Source organism: Cryptomeria japonica, chromosome 1 (assembly GCF_030272615.1).
Source record: "Cryptomeria japonica chromosome 1, Sugi_1.0, whole genome shotgun sequence".
NCBI classification, from domain to species: domain Eukaryota; kingdom Viridiplantae; phylum Streptophyta; class Pinopsida; order Cupressales; family Cupressaceae; genus Cryptomeria; species Cryptomeria japonica.
Genome location: NC_081405.1, coordinates 704,738,714 through 704,757,518, shown reverse-complemented (window position 1 = coordinate 704,757,518; position 18,805 = coordinate 704,738,714). Strand labels below are relative to the sequence as shown.

The window sequence follows — 18,805 nt, the reverse complement described above, 5'->3', positions numbered from 1 at the left end:
AATAAGTATCTGCTTCTCAAATATTATTTAGATTGGGTCAATAAAAAGAAAACAGAAGTATGTTGACTGACTTCTGTAAGAGGTCTGATATAATGAAACAGTTACATCATATGTTAGGGCATTGAAATTTAAAAGAGCAATCTCATTGGAAATTTTCTTCATATATAGACAACACTATATAAATGTGAACATTTAACAGTTAAAAGGGTTATGCTCCCAAATCAGAAATATTTTAATATATATGAAAAACCTAAAAATGTTATCTTCTGTAAATTATGTAGTTGTAACCAAAGCAAGTAAATCTTTCTGTGCACTTATCTTTTTATAAATTGTAATTTTTATTATAGCAAAATGATTGAGGAAGACAATGTGTTGATAGGAAATGAATGAAAAAGCAGACCATTAATTACATAAAAATCCTTTCAAAAGAAGATATATGAAATGCTGAACATGTTGGGAAATGGATATGTAAGTTTCTCTTAACAAAGAAGATATAACAAACACACCAAATATCCAGAGGTGACCCAGAGATTACCTATGCCACTATTTGAAGGTTAATAATTTTGCGGAAGGAAAACTAGAAGGTCTGTCATAATTTTGGAGTCGCCATGGGTCTCTGTAACTTTCAGTAAGCATAAACGTTTCACACTAACAGGAAAAATGACGTTCACATGTACTTATCATCACTGATCAGTATAGCATTTAATATGCCGTTCAAAATAACATTCACAATTTACATTAGGGGAAGAGCACCAGTAGTCGTTATAGTTTGATTTTTTTATATATTTTCTTAGTTTTTCTATATGTTAGAAAATGACATTTTTGAAGGCCTTCAAGACATTTTTTAGCCCTTGGAAGTGGCGTAAGAGCATGGCTAGGCATGTTGCAAAAGTTATGCTTAGTTAAAGTTAGGACAAATTTTATATAGTTTTTTTGAAAAATTACATAGTTTTAGATTTTATTATGTAAAAAAATTTGATATGATTGTTGGTTTTTCGATTCTCAAGGAGTTGTTGGTGACCCTTGGAATCCCTTGGACTACTATATGTTGGATTGTCGAATTGAATACAATACTTTTTGCCTTGCTTCAATTCTGTATTATCTTGTTCATCCACAACACCGGGGGTTCTCACTTAGGGGTTGTCATCTGAATACCTACTATATGTTGGATTTTCGAATTGAATACAATACTTTTTGGCTTCCTTCAATTCGGTATTATCTTGTTCATCCACAACACAATTGGTTCTCACTTAGGGGTTGTCATCCAAATCCATAATTCGGATCAACATGACAATAAGGTGATGGTTATTGGAACTGTGTTATCTATTGGTGCTCTTCCCTATTAGCATGCCAGGTAGAAATTTTGTTTTCAATTAACATTCACATTTAATACACTGTGTTGACTGAATTTGTTTCATCACATAATAGCTGGATTGTTGCTACTATTTATGCTTTGTATTGTATTTTGTTATCCTTGCCAGTTCTGTCACAGTTCGTAATGCCTTTGTAGTTTTTTATTCTCTTCTGCAGTCCTTTTGGGATTGTTATTTATGTTTTTTGTAATCATTTTTTTATTTCAGCTTTGTTCAATATAAATTTTTTTTTATCTATGTAACAGTTCATATGCCTCCAAAAATTTTAAATAAAATAAAATACAATATAAAATTGACCATTTTAATATATCAATCATTTTAATATTTTATTTGTTCTGTTTTTGATAATTTAGATAATTAATGTTAGTAAATTTTTACAATTCATGAATTGTATTGTTGTAGCTGTTTTTAAATTGGATTGTGTGTATTTTCATTGGTTCACACTCTTTGACCTATTTTGAAAAAATCTTACTGGTCATCTCTATTCTCAATCAAACAAACAAAAAATGGCATCGGGTGAGCCAGAGATTTGCCACACACTGTTAAAAAAAACTTCCAGATCTACAAATCATGTTTTTTCATCTGATTTTTTGTGGTTTTATAACAAGAAGGATGTAGATCATGAAGATTTAATTACTGAAAATTCCACCAAATCTATTGTATTTTACAGATTTTAAAAACTGTGCGAAATACTGTTACCGCATCCATAACTAGTGTGATTAAATCTTTTAGACATTTATTTCCGCAGTCTCTGTTCTCATTGAATTTGAATGGTTAAAGTTGTGTATTTCCACATTCTTTTCGTTGCACTCGGATTATTCAATTACTTCGTGTCGTTTTAACACTCCACCATCCCCATTAGCATTTATTCATCCAGCATAGTGTACGTACCCATAATTTTCAGTTCTGGACAGATTTTAGTGGCATTGGAAATAACGAGAGTGAATTGAATGCAGCACACGAGAGTTCTGTGACAAAATCAACGCTACAACGTCATAGATTACGTCATAGATTACGTCAGTAGTAGAAGCAATAATTTCCCGGCCTTTAACAATTTCATTTCCCATTTGCATAGCCATCCTATTCAACTTTGTTTGACTACTTTATGCATTTACAGACAGATTTTAATAGGGAATACACCAACATCGTGTGGAAACTTGAAAAATTTGGTTTTAAAAAAGTCTTTAATTTGTATTAAATTAAAATGGAACACCCATTGTTCTTTCAAAATGGAACTTTAAGATGTATATAGGTTTGGTTTTATGTGGAACACCTATAGTTTCTTAAAAAAGGAACTTTAAGATGTATATAGTAGGACCTTCACTTTTTAAGAAATATAAAATTGACATTTATTTATCTATAATTAAGATTTGGAAGTGTGATTTACAACTCATCAAAATAGCATGTCTAGTGCAAAGTTTCCTACAAATATCTTTTTAAAGATTCAATCAAAACTTAATTTAAAAATGTCTAGTTGCTGAACAAAAAAAATACCATTTGTTGGTAGTAGAATATCATATTTTTATTTTATACATAGCTTATATGCAACCTAAATCGACCAAATGTCTATTGCTAACCATAAATGTTTATTATCTCTGACTTCTATATCCTAGACAAATGGACCAATATCTGAACACAAAAGAATATTTGATAATTGATTTGATAAAATCAACACATTATTATTTAAAATACAACTTATATGTTGATAATTAAAAATACAAGTATGTGGGTCTGCGATGATAGGCGCTGACAAACCCCCGTTTGCAACCATCCCCAACTCGGTCTTCGACACTGGAGGCACTTTTGGCAGTAACTGCCAAACTAGCGGCGAGATCTCCAAATCCAACATGGCGGATATTAATAGTAGACATGATGGCTCCTCTTACATTCACATTACTCCGGCGCCAGGTGTGTTCGTTCCATCCTCCTCTCCCTCTAATGGCATTAATTTCATTAACTCCACTGCAGATCCCGTACCCACTTCTCCTCTCTCGGCTCTGCCGAGGGAAGATATTAACAGTAAACTACCTAAAAACTCTCTGCACTCCTCTCCTCCTCCCGACCGCCCTAAAACGTTTTCAGAGGCCGTAGCTACCGCAGGGATTACTCTTAACTCAGAGGCTAGGTTTACCGTTAATGATGGAACCCATCAAGCCGGTAAGAACCCTGGAAGCTCCGAGGTTTTCTCTATTTCACCTAATTCTGAGATGCTTGCTGAAATACTTGAGGAAAAATCTAGGTTAAAAAGCACGGCTATTTTCTTTTCAGCTATTGAAATAGATAAGGTCCCTCCTCGAAAATTTCTTAATGATTGGTTTCATAATTACTGGAATCTTAAACTAGGTTTGCATATATCGTTCTGTTGGCAGATTCAAAAAGGTTTGTTTGTCATTTTTTTTGTTAACCATGAGGCTCAAGCAGAGGTTTTAAAAAAACAGTATTGGGCTGTTGGCTCGACATCCTTTAAGGCTATAGCTTGGTCCCCAGAGGCAGATTACGAAGAAGTCCTAGCCCTATCGGCCCCTCGCTGGATTTTGGTAAAACACATGCCCCCGTTTCTGTGGCGGTTCATCCCTCAACTTTTGCAACCCCTGGGAAAGGTCATTCGCATGGATGACACTGTTCGTTTCGTTCCACATATGGACGCCCGTGTCCTCTTAGCTCTAAAACCTGGTCTGGAAATCCCGCCTAATCTCAACATTAACATCGAGAACTCTGAATTCTGCTGTCCTATTGTGGTCCTTGGTGGACTCAATGCTTGCTTTCTGTGTCGACAAGAAGGACACCAACGGAAGGATTGCCCTATCATTCAAAAGAAAACTCTGCCTAAAAAACCAGAACCCTCAATGGTGGTTGAAACAGTTAATCAGACGGTTAACTTCAATTCAACTAACACATCTCTTGCTACCCCCATCCCTAACAATCCCACCCCTAATATATTGCATTCCACTCCTACTGAATGTCTTGAAGCCTTACCCACGGATGGTTTTCAAAATGTGACTAAAATCTCCAACAAGCGAAGGAGGAAATCTAATAAAAATCCCGCATCCAGCCAAAGCCATCCCACCCCTGCTACGGCTAACAGATTTGCCCCCATTGAAATTGCTTCTCCGCTCTCTCAACCTTCCCCATCTGCAGATCTCACTATCTTAGAACAGCCCGCTTCCAACACCCAGTGTAGTACCCTTAATGAAATCAGCGATGATTATAGTATTGCGGTAATTCCTGCCCTGCCAATCACATCTAGGGAAAGATGCCCTACCTTGACTAAAACTATGGAATTCGACAGTACCTCTGATTGTGAAGATGAATTTAAAATAGGGCTCCCGTTGTCTAAACGAAGAGGGAGACCCCCAGGTTCCAAAAACAAAAGTGCTAATAAAACTGATGAAGGAATCTCTGCTATTGTGATGAACCCGAATATGGTCTCATCTGAACTGCGCATCCCTCACCAAAATGTTTCCTCATGAACTGTGTCTCCTGGAATGTGCGGGGATTAGAGTCCCCCGATAGGAAAGATGTCATTAAGAACTTCCTTCAATCTTGTCATAAACTAGATTTCCTTATGTTACAAGAAGTTAAGGCTACTGGTTTCATTCTTGAATCCAATTTAAACTTTCTTTGGAAAGATGCGATAAAAATTTACACCTACCACCAGAAAGGCAAAGGGGGTGTTGCTTTACTTATTAATCCTAAATTGGAAAGATTTATAAATAACCGTGGGATCTCCCCGTGTAACAGAGTGGTCTGGGTCACTCTCAACTACAATAACTATGAATTTGGCATTTTCTCTATTTATGCTTCGAATGATCCTAAAGAAAGAAGTTCCCTTTGGGAATGGATGACTTCCCTTCCCTGCATTCCTTGGGTCATTGCTGGAGATTTCAACATGGTTGAACACCAGGACGACAAAGGTGGGGGCCTCCCTTTTGCTTGGAAAGATATGGAAAAATCACATTGGTTTAAGATGAAAAACTCTCTGCAACTTTATGACCCTCTTGCTGGCAATAAAAACAATAATCCCGGGCCTTGGTATACTTGGTGCAATCATCAACAGGGGAATGATAGAATTTACTCCCGTCTCGACCGCTTTTATGCCAAAAGAAATCTTTTCTCCTTCCTCCCTAATGATCTTGGTAACTCCGTTCTTGTTACTCCCTCCACTCTGTCGGATCATCACCCCATCATTGCATCTTTTACCTTCAACAGGGCCCCGATTAGACCCAACACTGCTAATTCCAAATTTCTCCTTAATGTTAGCCTTCTTAAAGATACTAACCTTCTTGCTGCCATCCACATTATTAACATCATTAATAAGACCAATTTTCCGAAGGATTTAAAGAGGGACATTTGGAATAGGAACATCCCTGCCTGGCAAAATCTGCTCAAGACCATTGGTCAAAAGAAAGCAAAGGACTTCCGATTCACTGAGAAAGCTCTCTCGGCTGAACTAACTAAGGCAGAAGTGAATAACCAAACTAATATCACTGACCTTAACTGTACTTCTCAGGTTATGAAAGCTAAAGACGCCCTCAGAAGACACCTTGTGACTAAAACCAGAGGTGCTAAGGTTAGATCTCGGACACACTGGCTCCAATATGGTGACCGTGGTTCCAAGTTCTTTTTCAACCTTATCAAACACAAACATTATAATGAAACTATTGAAAAGATCATCCATGAGAACCATGAAATTTCGGACATTGGTATGATCAAGTACACTTTTGCTCAATTCTACCATAAGCTCTTCTCTTCTGAAGATACGAGGGAAGCCGCCTACCTCAGAGATCAATGCAGAATTCTTATCCCTAAGGTGGTCTCCTCTGAAGATGCACTTTGTCTTGTAGAGGATATCACTTTAGGGGATATCAACAATGCCATTAATTCCCTCAAAAATGATAAAACTCCTGGCCCTGATGGCCTCCCCATTGAATTCTACAAAGCTAATCAACACTGGATTGCCAAAGACCTCCTCGAAATCTACAATGAAGCTTTGGCCCAGGGATCTCTTGGTCCATCTATCAACAAAGGCATTATTAAGCTTATCCCCAAGGATGGAGATAAAGCTCTCATCAAAAATTGGAGACCGATTACGCTCCTTAATGTTTCCTATAAGATCTTTGCCAAGATTCTGGCCACTAGACTTGCTGGAATTCTTCCTAAATTCATATGCTCTACCCAAATTGGTTTTATTAAAGGTAGGTATATCTTAGAAAATGTCCTTACTAGCTGGGAAGCCATGAACTGGGCTTCTTAGTCCAGTCAGAACTCAGGCATGTTACTCCTTGACTTCGAAAAAGCATACGACAGGATTGAATGGAGCTTCATTCACATGATGCTTGAAGCTTTTGGTTTTCCTCCCTTCTTCTGCAAGGCTGTCAGTATGCTTCTCCAGGATGCTTGCGCCCAAATTGACATTAATGGCTCCCTGTCTGATACCTTTCCCTTGGGAAGGTCCATACAACAAGGCTGCCCTTTGGCCCCTGCTCTCTTCGCCATTGCTTCTGATGCTCTATTTTATCTTCTTAGAGATAATACACTTTCCCCTACTGTCCAAGGCATATCTCTCCCCAACAATGAGGAGCTCATCAATAGCCAATTTGCTGATGACATGGCTATTTTCTTTAAAAATACTGCTGATAACTTTGAAAATCTGCAATCCAAGTTAAAGATATTCTGTAAAATTTCTGGAGCTAAGATTTCGCATTCTAAGTCCATCTGTCTGGGATGGAATGAACACCCCCCTGAATGGTTTAAAAATTATGAATTCCAATGGGGAGGTCCCCAAAAGATTGTGAAATATCTTGGCATCCCCTTTGCCATAAATCCCTCACTGAAAGACATGTGGCTTTGGGTCAAAGGTAAAATCACTAAAAAATTGAATATGTGGCATAACCGTGCTATTTCCTTTGCCGGTAGACTTCAGGTCTGCCAAAAAATCTTATCCTCTTACAACATTTATTACTCCTCTACGTGGATGTTTAGTAATTACCAAATTTTTGAGATTCAGAAGGCTGTTAGAGATTTTTTATGGTCTGATGGTCAAGGAAAAAAAAAAATGCACTCTGTCCAGTGGAAATGGTGTTGTACTGATAAACTTACTGGAGGGCTGGGACTGAAAGACCTTAGGATCCAGGGTATATCCCTGGCCGCCAAATGGATCTTTCACTCCATGAATGGAGATGCCCCATGGAAGATTCTTGTTAGGAATAATATTGAGAGAGGCTTTCCTACTAAGGCTAAATTCTGGAATAACATGCCCTTTAATGATTTAGTCATTGGTAACTTCCCCATTTCAGTTCAAGGGTCGAAAGTTTTTAAATCTATTTGGAAAGCCTGGAATATTGTTAGACCATTTATTGTTAACAAGGGCTTTCATGATGATACTCAAATTTATGGTGAAAGGTCCATCTGGTGGAATCTTAAACTTTCAGGGAAACCCCTTGCTCTTCTACAGGGCTGTTCTGCCAAACATTGGGCCAGCAAAGGTATCATTAGCTTTATTGACATTTTTGAACATGATAATTTAATTAGCTGGGAGGATCTGAAAAATACTTTTAGTCTCCCAAACTCTCAGAAAAAAACTTATAACATGATTCTTAAAGCAACGCAAAATCTCCCTCCTACCTGCCATGTTGATTCTCAAAGGTACTTACAATGCAAATGGTCGGATGGGACCATCCTATCCAAGATTAAAGCTAATAACATTTACAAAATTCTTGCATATGATGATTCCATCCGTGGCCATATTAACAAAATCTGGTACTCCTCGCTGGATGTTTCTTCTTGGAAGAAGTTTTTCGTTATTCTTTGGAAAGGTTGGGTGGAACCCAAAATTAAATGCTTTAAATGGCTCTTTATTCTTGACAGACTTCCTATTCAGAGAAATAACCATGATAATAATCTTTGCAAAATTTGTAATCTTCCGAAAACCAGCAGACATATCTTCTTTGATTGTTCTTTTGCTAGAAATATTTGGAATCTCTTTGGCATATACTACCCTACTCATGTTTCCATTATTGAAATTGCTACTGGTTATATTAAAGGTCTCAAAGCTGATTCTAATACTTTTTGGAATATTTTATCTTCTAACATATTATGGCAGATCTGGAAATGCAGAAATGAAGAGAAATTCCAGGACACTCCCCGGGTTCTTACTGAGTTTTTTCTTAAACTCACATCTTAAAAAATTTCCTTGCAGGTGCACACCACTATGATGATGGATCATAAGAAACTTCGTAGATTTCTTCAGGACGGACATGCCACCTTTTTTGCTTTCGAACTCAAGAATGGACATGAATGGAGGAGAAACCTGGATAACCTTCAAGTGTTTGAGAAGACTTTGGATAAAGTGAGCAAAGAAATCAAGAGAAATAGAAACTCCAAGAAAGACATCTTAGCCATGCTTCCGGAAATTCCAAATAAGAAAAAAGTTGCATGGATGGAAGGTGAACAGGGCTGGACCACCTGGGTCGATATCACTGATGGACACCTCCATTAGTGGTTTATTGGGCACCTTTTTTTGCTTACTGTTATTAACTCTAGATACTCCTTTCGTTTTGTTCTTATGAGCTGTATTTCCGTTGGGGCCTTGTCCCCTTTTTGATACTATGGATTTCTTCATTGTAATCTTTTTTTGATCACTTTATAATCAATACAAAAAAATACAACTTATATCTAACACAATTGAACCAATAGTTGAACACTACTTTTTTTACAATCCTTCACATTTTATGAGAAAATACAACATTTTGGATGTGCTAGACTTTTATAATTGTGACAGGAAACACTATTAATATGATATACTCTTATGAAGGATTAAGTTCACAGTAGACACGAGTTTAAAGAATCAAGATTAAGCATAACATAAAAAATTAAGCATCTAATGTAGTCTAAATAAAGGTCTTTATTATCGGGTTTCCCCAAATGCCATCTAGGGAAAGGTTATCGTATATTAATTCCTTTAACAAATGAGAGTGCCCTTTCTCAAAGTTTTGTTAATATTTTCATGGTTAAATTTTAAATTTAATTTCTAACATTTTAAATTTTTAAATGTATTTTTATATTCTAATCATTAATATTAATATATATATATATATTTATTAAATTACGAAATTTAAAAATTAATTTTATGATGCAATAAATTTTAATTTTTGGTGCCAATGGAGGATCTCAACAAATATGGGGCTAGTCTAAATCATCTCACTTGAATGATACACACATACATAATTTTTTTTTTTTTAAATAGATAGAATAGAATCACATCCCTAAATTTTATTTTTTAACATTTTTTAATTTAAATATATTGTTTTGTATGATTATTAAAATTCAAACATATATGATTTGTAAATTTTTTGTCATGTTTTGTAAAAAAAATCTTTCCATCAAAGTATTATGAGCCAAAATTCAAGTCAATACAACTTCATTTGTAAGGGTAGATCTTTTGTTCTTAAATTTTTTGGCAAAAATAGAACGTAACATCTTCGATTCCTACAACAAAAGAATGCAAATTTTATTGTCAAAATGGCACATCTCAAAGTATGTTGTTTATGAGGGATATTTAGCCCTCTAATACCCAAAGATAAGATCTTCATTTTATTGTCTTCTTTATCATTGACACATTCTCAACGATACCCTATTTTTTGAATGCTATATCATTTGCTACTTCTCTTTGCCTAGCCTCCATGTCAAAAGGTCTTCCTTTCTTTAGTCCTAATCATGTGTCAACTTTCTTATTACAAGTTTTCCTCCTATTTCTATTGTTAACCATGGTCTAATTATCATCTATATCGAAGGGAGAGAGGGATTTAGTGGAGCTACTAATGTCAAGAAAAAATTCAACAGTGTTGCTTCCCTCACTGGAACTATAGGAGTGCATCTATATAGTCTTCAAGTCTATACATGAAGGATAAACATTCTTAAAAGGCACACTATCTATTTGTTTAGTTGCATTTCTTTTTCCCAGCTATGTGTGAGAGCCAATATTGCTTAAATCATAATATTTGTTTAGTTGCATTTCTTTTTCCCAACTATGTGTGAGAGCTAAATCATAATATTTGTTTAGTTGCATTTCTTTTTCCCAACTATGTGTGAGAGCCAATATTGCTTAAATCATAACACACACACACACACACACACACACACACACACACACACACACACACACACACACACACACACACACACACACACACACACACACACACACACATCCCTCTTCAAGACTATAGTTCATCTCCTTGAACTAGGGAACTGCATTCCTAGACAAGGAAAAAATCTCCTTAGTTGGTGTATGCCTTAGAACTTGGGACAAATGTGTTAATGGAGGAAACCTAGAGTAAATAAAAATTTCCCCTAGCACCAATTGGCTTGGGGGGATCTAAAGATTTCTTTAACCTTTTTAGGGGGTTCTAGGTGGGAGGAATGTGACATTTATCAATGAGGTGACCAAATCTAAAGAAATTTTGGCAAAAGAACCTTACATTCTCATAAACAATAGGTTGGAATTCTTTCCCAATATTTGAGTTAAGAGAAAAAATATGAGGAAGGTGCTTATTATCTTCCACAGTGACACAAAGTCTAGCAAAAATGAGATGAGATTTTGAAAGAGTTACTTTGTCAATATTAATAAGCATCCCAAATGAATTTGCAATATTTTTCCAAGCATTAGGAGTTCATTTTTCCAAAGGGAGCATCAATAGGTGAACCCAAGTAGGGGTTACCCTACCCAAGTCCATTTGGGGTCAAAACCAGACTTCCATTTACAAAGTGAGAGACCATTACAGTGTCCATTATACAAAAACTAGGGGTCATCCAAGAGGACTATTATCATATCTTCTTTAGGATAAAATCTAAAGAGGAACAAACCATCAACCATAGCACTAACTAGCACACTACCCTTTAATCTCTAAGCATCAAAAGCCCATTGATGGACATGATCCACATTAGGTTAGAAAGTAAAGAGCTTACTTATAAGAATTGTAGATGAATCCATAGTAGCCTCGTCCATGAGAGTGTCAAGAAGAGAGATCTCAATGTCGTCTCCAAAACATTTGACCGGAGATGAATCAGAGTTGTTGATAGAGAAAGTATTCATGTTGATGAGTTTATCCACCCAAGAAGTAGGTGTCACTCCAAAAACTGATACAGGTTTTGGAAGATCCTCATTCTTTGTTGAATAGATATCAATTACTTTTTTATCCATTATAGGTTCAACCTTATCACCAACAAGAGCATTGTTTGAAAAGATTTAATTCTCTCCTTCTATTACAACATAGTCTCTTGGTTCAAGATGTGCATCTTGGAGGGGCAACAACATGTTTGGACACCAATGTTTTGTTTTGGATATATAGCATCACAAAATGTTTGGACACCAATGTTTTATTTTGGATATATAGCATCACAACATGTTTGGACACCAGTGTAATGGTCTTGTCATTTATTAAAAGTAATTTTAAAATTTTTCTCTAGATTCTATCATGTTAGTGTAGTTATTTTTATTTAATTACACTTAGGATTATTAAACCTACTTAGTCATGCATTTATTGAAGACCACGAAGGGAGGCAGTATTGAAACCCTCAGTGCCACCTCAATCATTGGACCAAGGACCACCCATAGCTCTCCCTACCATGTTCCCACCAAAGCATCCTTTGGGCTTGGATAGAGGAGGTCAAGCTATGTGCTCTCACTATAGGTGCAGGCACAATATCTCTCACAGAGGTCGCCTTTAGTCATCACCCTCGACGCAGACGATGCCCATCAACTAGGCGGACGAGCTTGCCAGGTGAACCCTATAACAACCATGGAGGGAGGTGCCCAGGAGGATGGTAGGAGGGACCGAGCCATGAAATGATTTCTAGATTTTAAGAAATAAACAAGAAGCACAAATGAATGAAGTCAATCTAGTGCCATTTTTTCCAAAAGTACATATTTTTTGCCATGAATCCAACTAGCACGCTCACATTATAAGTGCCAATTTATGTGTATTTTTTGGGTTAGTGACAAAGCACTCCTTCTATAAAGTGCCAAAAATAAGGGGGTCATTAAATCAAGGGGGGTATCCTTCTTGACCATTATGGGGATTTACAATGTAATCATATGGAAAGCATTGCAATCTCTTTACCTATTGATTTTATGAATCTAGAAATGCTTCACAGTGAGCATGTATGACTTTTTGCAACAAAATTATGCATATTAGTTTTCAACACTGCATGTTTGGAAACTACTATGACAAGATTCAGTCTTTGGATCATGTGCAAACTTCAAAGACAACCACATCACTTCCTACACATCCAGAATGGGAAGTCATCTTGCACACTATATGGATTCTCTTGCAAAAGCTATATTGTAATAAACTAATATAAAGTGCTACACCTCTTTGTACACATAGATTAGATATATCTTGTGAGTCTTGATGCATGCCTCCAATTGAGACTTCAATTGTACACATATGTACATGGCTCTAGTGAGACTTTGATTGTACCAATCTTCCATTGATGAGTATTCAACTGATGCTCAAAGCAAGTGTCTCTATGTCTGATTTTCATTTTGTTGCAGTGAGTGATTCATTGGTCATTCTTCATCGATACCAGTACCTAGTTGTGTCACACTTTGACACTCTTGGTGCAAACATTGGCTTCTTTGTAACAGATTCTACCTTAAGGGGGGCTTCATGGTCTTCACTTCTTATCTCTTTTTTGGAGGATAGTTTTTTCCCACTGGGTTTTCTATCTTTCTCCATTTATGAGAGATTTCATTATACATGGGTACCTCACTAGGCTAGTAGCTAGGACCCATTTCCTTCATGCCCAGCTATGCTTAAGGGGGGGTGTTAGAGTATTTATTTCATTTAACTACTTTTCGACTTATTATGCCTACTTAGCCATGCATTTACGCTTGACACTTGGTGAATGGCTCCTTTGTATTGAAGACCACGAGGGACTCACCACAAAGGGAGGTAGTGTTGAAACCCTTGATGCCGCCTTGATCGTTGGACCAAGGACCAGCGACGACTCTCCCTGCCACGTTCTCGTGAAAGAGGCCTTTAGCCTTGGGTAGAGGAGGTTGAGGTCTATGCTCTTAGTATAGGCACAGGAACACAACAAGCGCAGTATCTCTCATAGAGGCCACCTTCAACTGTCACCCTCGACATAAGCGTTTCCCAGTAGCCAAGCAGACGAGCCTACCTAGTCAACCCGCAGTGGCCATGGAGGGAGGTGCCCAGACGGATGGAATGAGTGACTGAACCACAAAATTATTTCTAGAATCTAAGAAACAAATAACAAGCATAAATGAATGAATTCAATCTAGTGTATTAATATTTCTCCTTGATCATGAGAACAAATCCTTGCATAAGTAAGCAAGGATAAGGAGGTGAGATGGTTAGTCACAACCATTGACTAATTCTGGAAGCATGCAACGCTTGTAGCTCACTTGAAAAGTGTATGAGAAAGTGGTAAGTGTGCATACACAAGGCATCTCCACAAAGGAGGACACATGTCTACACCACATGAGGTGAGACAACTAACTCAACTAGCCTAAGTAAATACAAACTAAGTGTGAAAAGGTCAAACATAGTCCTAACTAGTTTTATAATAACCTTGTTTACACTAACATATCTTATTAAAGATTTCTTTGGTCTTAGTTATAAAACTTAACCCCAAAACTAGGATTCCCTTAACCTCATAACTCCTTTATCCATTGACAAAATTAATGAGACCTAATTGCACTATATCTTTCTCCCACCCCAACCTTGGGTTGGTGTTTGGCCTTGGTTCCTATGATGAGATTGTGTTGGTGGTTAGAACACTATGGCATAGAGTGGACAACATTTTATTTGAAGGAATAGAACCAAGACTTTACTAGGGAGAGTGACAAACAAGGAATCACCATCCACGTTTCAAATCTTATTACTAAATTAACAATTTCTTCATATTTTCTTAATCTAAAAATAAAAAACAAAATATTTAATAATTTAAAATTAAACAATATACATTTAAAAAATTAAAATATTATGTTTTGTATATTAGAAAACTATATTTTAAATTTTATTTAAAAATAAATAAAACTTTAAAATAAAGAAAAATAATCTTCACAACAAGAACTTTCGTGGTGTATGGGAAGAAAATAAAAGAAACACGTAGGAATTGCTCAACATCAATAACATAAATTGTTAACACACAAGAATCTTTGTTCATTCAAATTGAATACACAAGAAGCCTCTTGATCACATGATCAAGGATTAACTAATTGAAAGATAAGAGACAAATAAAGCATTACAATTGCCTCAATAAATAGAGGTATTGAATTCATTGAAGGACAACTAAAAAAGAAAGTTTCAGATGCATATTCATGCAACACTCCAACTAACTACATCATGCAAATTATATTTTTAGAGTTTATTATATGAACTCTGCAAGACAGTATTTCTTCCTTGATGTGACAGAAATTGTTATTCTAACAATCTCCCCTTTTATTTCAACCACTAATGGATTCAACACAAAACCCATTATTTCCTCTTTCGAATTTAACATATTATCTCCTACCATGATACATCATGTGGTGATCTCTTTTTCACAAATTCTTTACTATACTTCTTCAAAAGAGTTCATGTTCTCTCTCCTGTTATAGAGGGCTTCAATGTTGTTTAAAAAAATACTATGGCCTTTTTAAGGCTTTGATTTGACTTCCTCACAAATTGAGGAGTTCACCTTTTTCATACGTGGCTTCAAACAAATTTCTTACAAATGCAATCCTCTAATGCCATCAACCTCCCTTCTTAGTGGGTAGATCGCCTTTCCATCAATCTTCTTTATCTGTTGTTTGCAACTCCTTCGATGGCTTTGCAAATACTTCGCCCTTTTAAATTGGGTGGCTTACCTTGAGGATTCTTTACACCGCTCTCATTTGCTTGACAAAATAACATTGATTTCATTTTCAGATTTCCTTCTACAATCACTATAGCATCAATCTTCCAACTTTAAGTTGTGTTCGTGAATACAACGGCTTCCTCCACCTTATCATGTGGTTTTCTTTGTTGCTCTAACATGCAAACAAAACCATCAATCCTTTTTCAACCACTAATTTCAAACATCCAATAAGACTTATGACCAACTTCTTTTTAGCAATCTAACCCAGCAAATATGATCTACCGAGCTTTGATACCAATTGAAGAAAATAAAAGAAACACTAAGAAATCGCTCAACATCAATAACACAAATTATTAATACACGATTTTTTATTCACTTAGATTGAATACACAATAAAACCTGTTGATCACATTATCAAGGATCAACTGGTCGAAAGATCAAAGACAAATAAAGCATTACAATTGCCTCAATAAATAGAAGTCTTGAAATAAATGAAAGACAACTAAAAATAGAAGTATTCACATGCATACTCATGTAAAACTACAATTGACTACAACGTACAAATGATATTTTTAGAGTTTCTATATAAACCCTCGAAATTCTATTCTTCCTTATGTTGGAGAAATTACTACTCCAACAGTATGTACTAAAGCTTATTAAATGTATTGTTGGTAAATCCACCTATTGTTGAAACTCTATACTGGACTGTGGACCCTTCTCTCCACCCTATGCAGTCATTTCAACTTTATTTTCTCTAACAATCTAATACGTTTTGCTTTCATTTAGACATTAAGCAATTGAAAGTGCTTGGAAGAGAACAATATCAGCGGATAGAGACATTCTCCAACATGTCCAATTTGTAGAGTGGTGGATAGCCGCTTCTGACATAGGCGTTGCGGCGGACATACACGGTCTTAGCATTGGGTTCATAAGATTTCAATGAACCAGATTTTTGGTCTGCCATGTATAAAGCCAGTTTGAATAGCTTTATGGCCTCCTTGCTGCTACAATCTACATCAACGGAAACAGTATCAATACCATCTGGTATTCCCTTAGCTCCATAATAAACATCACCGAACACTGAAATACTGTATTCTACTCCCTTCTCAAGCTTATCTGTCGCGGAACGATTACATGTGAGAATTTTAATATCCTCCTCTATTAAAACCTCATTGTCACCGACAATATAAACAGAAATATCATGTGGTTTTAATGATTTCTCATCTCCCCGTTCAAGGACACCGGCTTTTAATGAACATTTATTGGAATGGTTGTTGAAGGTCCATTCTATATAAACTGACTCGCCACACTTGAAAAAAAATGGGCCAACCTCTTGTACTGAACAGTCAACCAAGGATTCACTGGGTTGGCTAACGAGCATATACTTTTTTCCTGGCTCCTCCCTTTTTGGAACTTGAGGACGCATGTTGCAGGGGAGAGGGGAGGATTGAAAGTGAGCTTTTGCACCTCCAGCAATGAGTGGACACATACTGTGCTTCATAACCTTTAATTCCAAGTCATTACTGGGCTTCAAATTCTCCACCCAATTGCCTAGAAAATACACCCTCCTCCTCCATCGCAAAGGCAGTCGCTCACACACAAATTGCATTGCTCCGCAGAAGAGTTTATTGATAAGGCGATCAACATACAGTCTGAGTGTTGTGCTAAACCCCATAACTGCTGCTGTGAAGGTTAACAATGCAGGAATGAGCCAGTAAATATGATTTTGAGAACGTAGGGACAAAGCCACCAAATTTAATGTCTTTAGCACTCTATCCTCCGAATTCAATAAGTTGACAGGCAGAAAGTAGTCGTGGTCGAGACGAACAACCGCACGGTTGTCCAATATCACTGAATCCAGCACTTGTTCCAGCTCCATTATATCCCCCGTCACCACTTCATCCCATATTTCTTTATGGTCTTTCACGAACACCGTCTGTGGAGCCACCTCTTTAATGTGTAGTACAGCTTCCCACATTTTATCTGTGATGTAATATACAGACCCATCCTTTATCACCATCTTGTTTCCTTCCTTCCGCTCCAGTTCAAACTTCTTGCCCATATAGTCCACTATGACTGACCTAACATTCTCATCTTTCCCTTCTTTCTTAGATTTTTTACGACCCTTCTGCTTTTTCATTCTGGATACATCTCCTGCTGCGGTGGCATGAGAGATCACTTTTTTGAAGACTCGACCTTTGAATCCCTCCAGCTGTTTGTAATCTGTGTAAGGGAAATGGAAGCAGTGGAGCAAGTAGGCAAGGGTGCAATGTACGATCGCCCAAAGAGGCGTCGTCTTCATGATCTGAAAGATTCCAAGGCTAAGTTGCAATGGCAGCAACATCCTCTGTATAACTTCGTTTAAATCTGACATAGTTTGTACAATACTGAGCCACAAAGACAAGCCTTCGCTCTTCTGGAAATTTTATATTCTTCCTTTCCTCTTATCCAGTAAAAACTTGCCTCATGACACGGGCAGCCTCGATCAGTTCATCCTTTTCTCCTTGCCACTAGACATTGCAGATAAACCAGCAGACTGAGTTGAGTGCTCTTTGTTCTTCTTTCCTTTCCTGCCTTTAGTTTTAGACTGTGGAACAAATCAGTTAGAGATCCATCCCATTAGAACTTAGATTATGCAGAATCAATTTTATATCTAAAAATCAATTTCCAGACCTTTCTAATAAAATATTATATTTAGATTAAATTCTAGGCCATTGAAACAGCAACTAAATTGATTTTTAAAGTTTTGGCCTGTGCATAAACAACATGCGAAGCGTTGCAATGAAAGGGATCAACATTAGAATATCTCTATCAATGGCTCAAAATGGTCCCAAATCAGAGATAATCTGACATATGAAAACCTAATAGCCAATATTGAAAGTTATTTTCTGTAAATTATTAGGTTGTAAACAAACCTAAGTAAACTTTTTCATGCAGTTATCTTGCGATGTCAAAAAGACTATGGCAAGTAACGTGTTAAATAGAATAAATGAAAAATATAACATTAATTAAACAAAAGCCCCTTCAAAAGAAGATTTCTAAAGTTCTGAACTTTACTGGCAACAAACGCAGCAAACATACAAACAATACAGAGAAATAAACAGGTAAACCAGATATACCAATGAGACTCGCCACAATTTGAGGCCTCAGAATTTCATGGAAGAACACCAGACGGTCTGTGATAGGTTTTGAGTAGCTGTGAGTCTCTGTATTTATAATTATAGGAAAAATAGGGCTTTAGGTTGTTTATCCAAAATCAAATTTAATTCTTAAATGAATTAATCTATCATTTTAAACGAATTACCAAACAGATCAAACTTAAAATATACTTCTAAATCAAACTAAGAAATAGCATTCACATTTCATTATATCTACCGTATAAGGTCGATTGGTTTGGAGAGGTGTCGTTTTCAGATAATTAAATCGCTCTGTGACAGCAATTACTATGGCGTCCAAAATTTCCAATCAAAACAAGAAAAATGAAGACTTTAGTAACCGTTTCCTTGGCCCCCAATGAGTTGGATTTGACGCTTCTAGCTGTCTTTTTTAAATTTGTGGAGATGTGC

The 18,805-nt window shown here is 36.5% G+C and overlaps 1 protein-coding gene across 1 annotated transcript; it reads right to left on the bottom strand.

Moving 5' to 3' along the window:
• Positions 1 to 16,062: 16,062 nt before the first annotated feature.
• On the bottom strand, positions 16,063 to 18,407 carry LOC131036290 (uncharacterized). Its single transcript, XM_057968146.2, has 2 exons — positions 18,359 to 18,407; positions 16,063 to 17,826 (listed from the first exon to the last, which is right to left on the bottom strand). The coding sequence occupies exon 2, from the start codon at positions 17,611 to 17,613 to the stop codon at positions 16,063 to 16,065; it is 1,551 nt and encodes a 516-aa protein (XP_057824129.2). The 5' UTR covers positions 17,614 to 17,826; positions 18,359 to 18,407.
• Between the last annotated feature and the right edge of the window lie 398 nt (positions 18,408 to 18,805).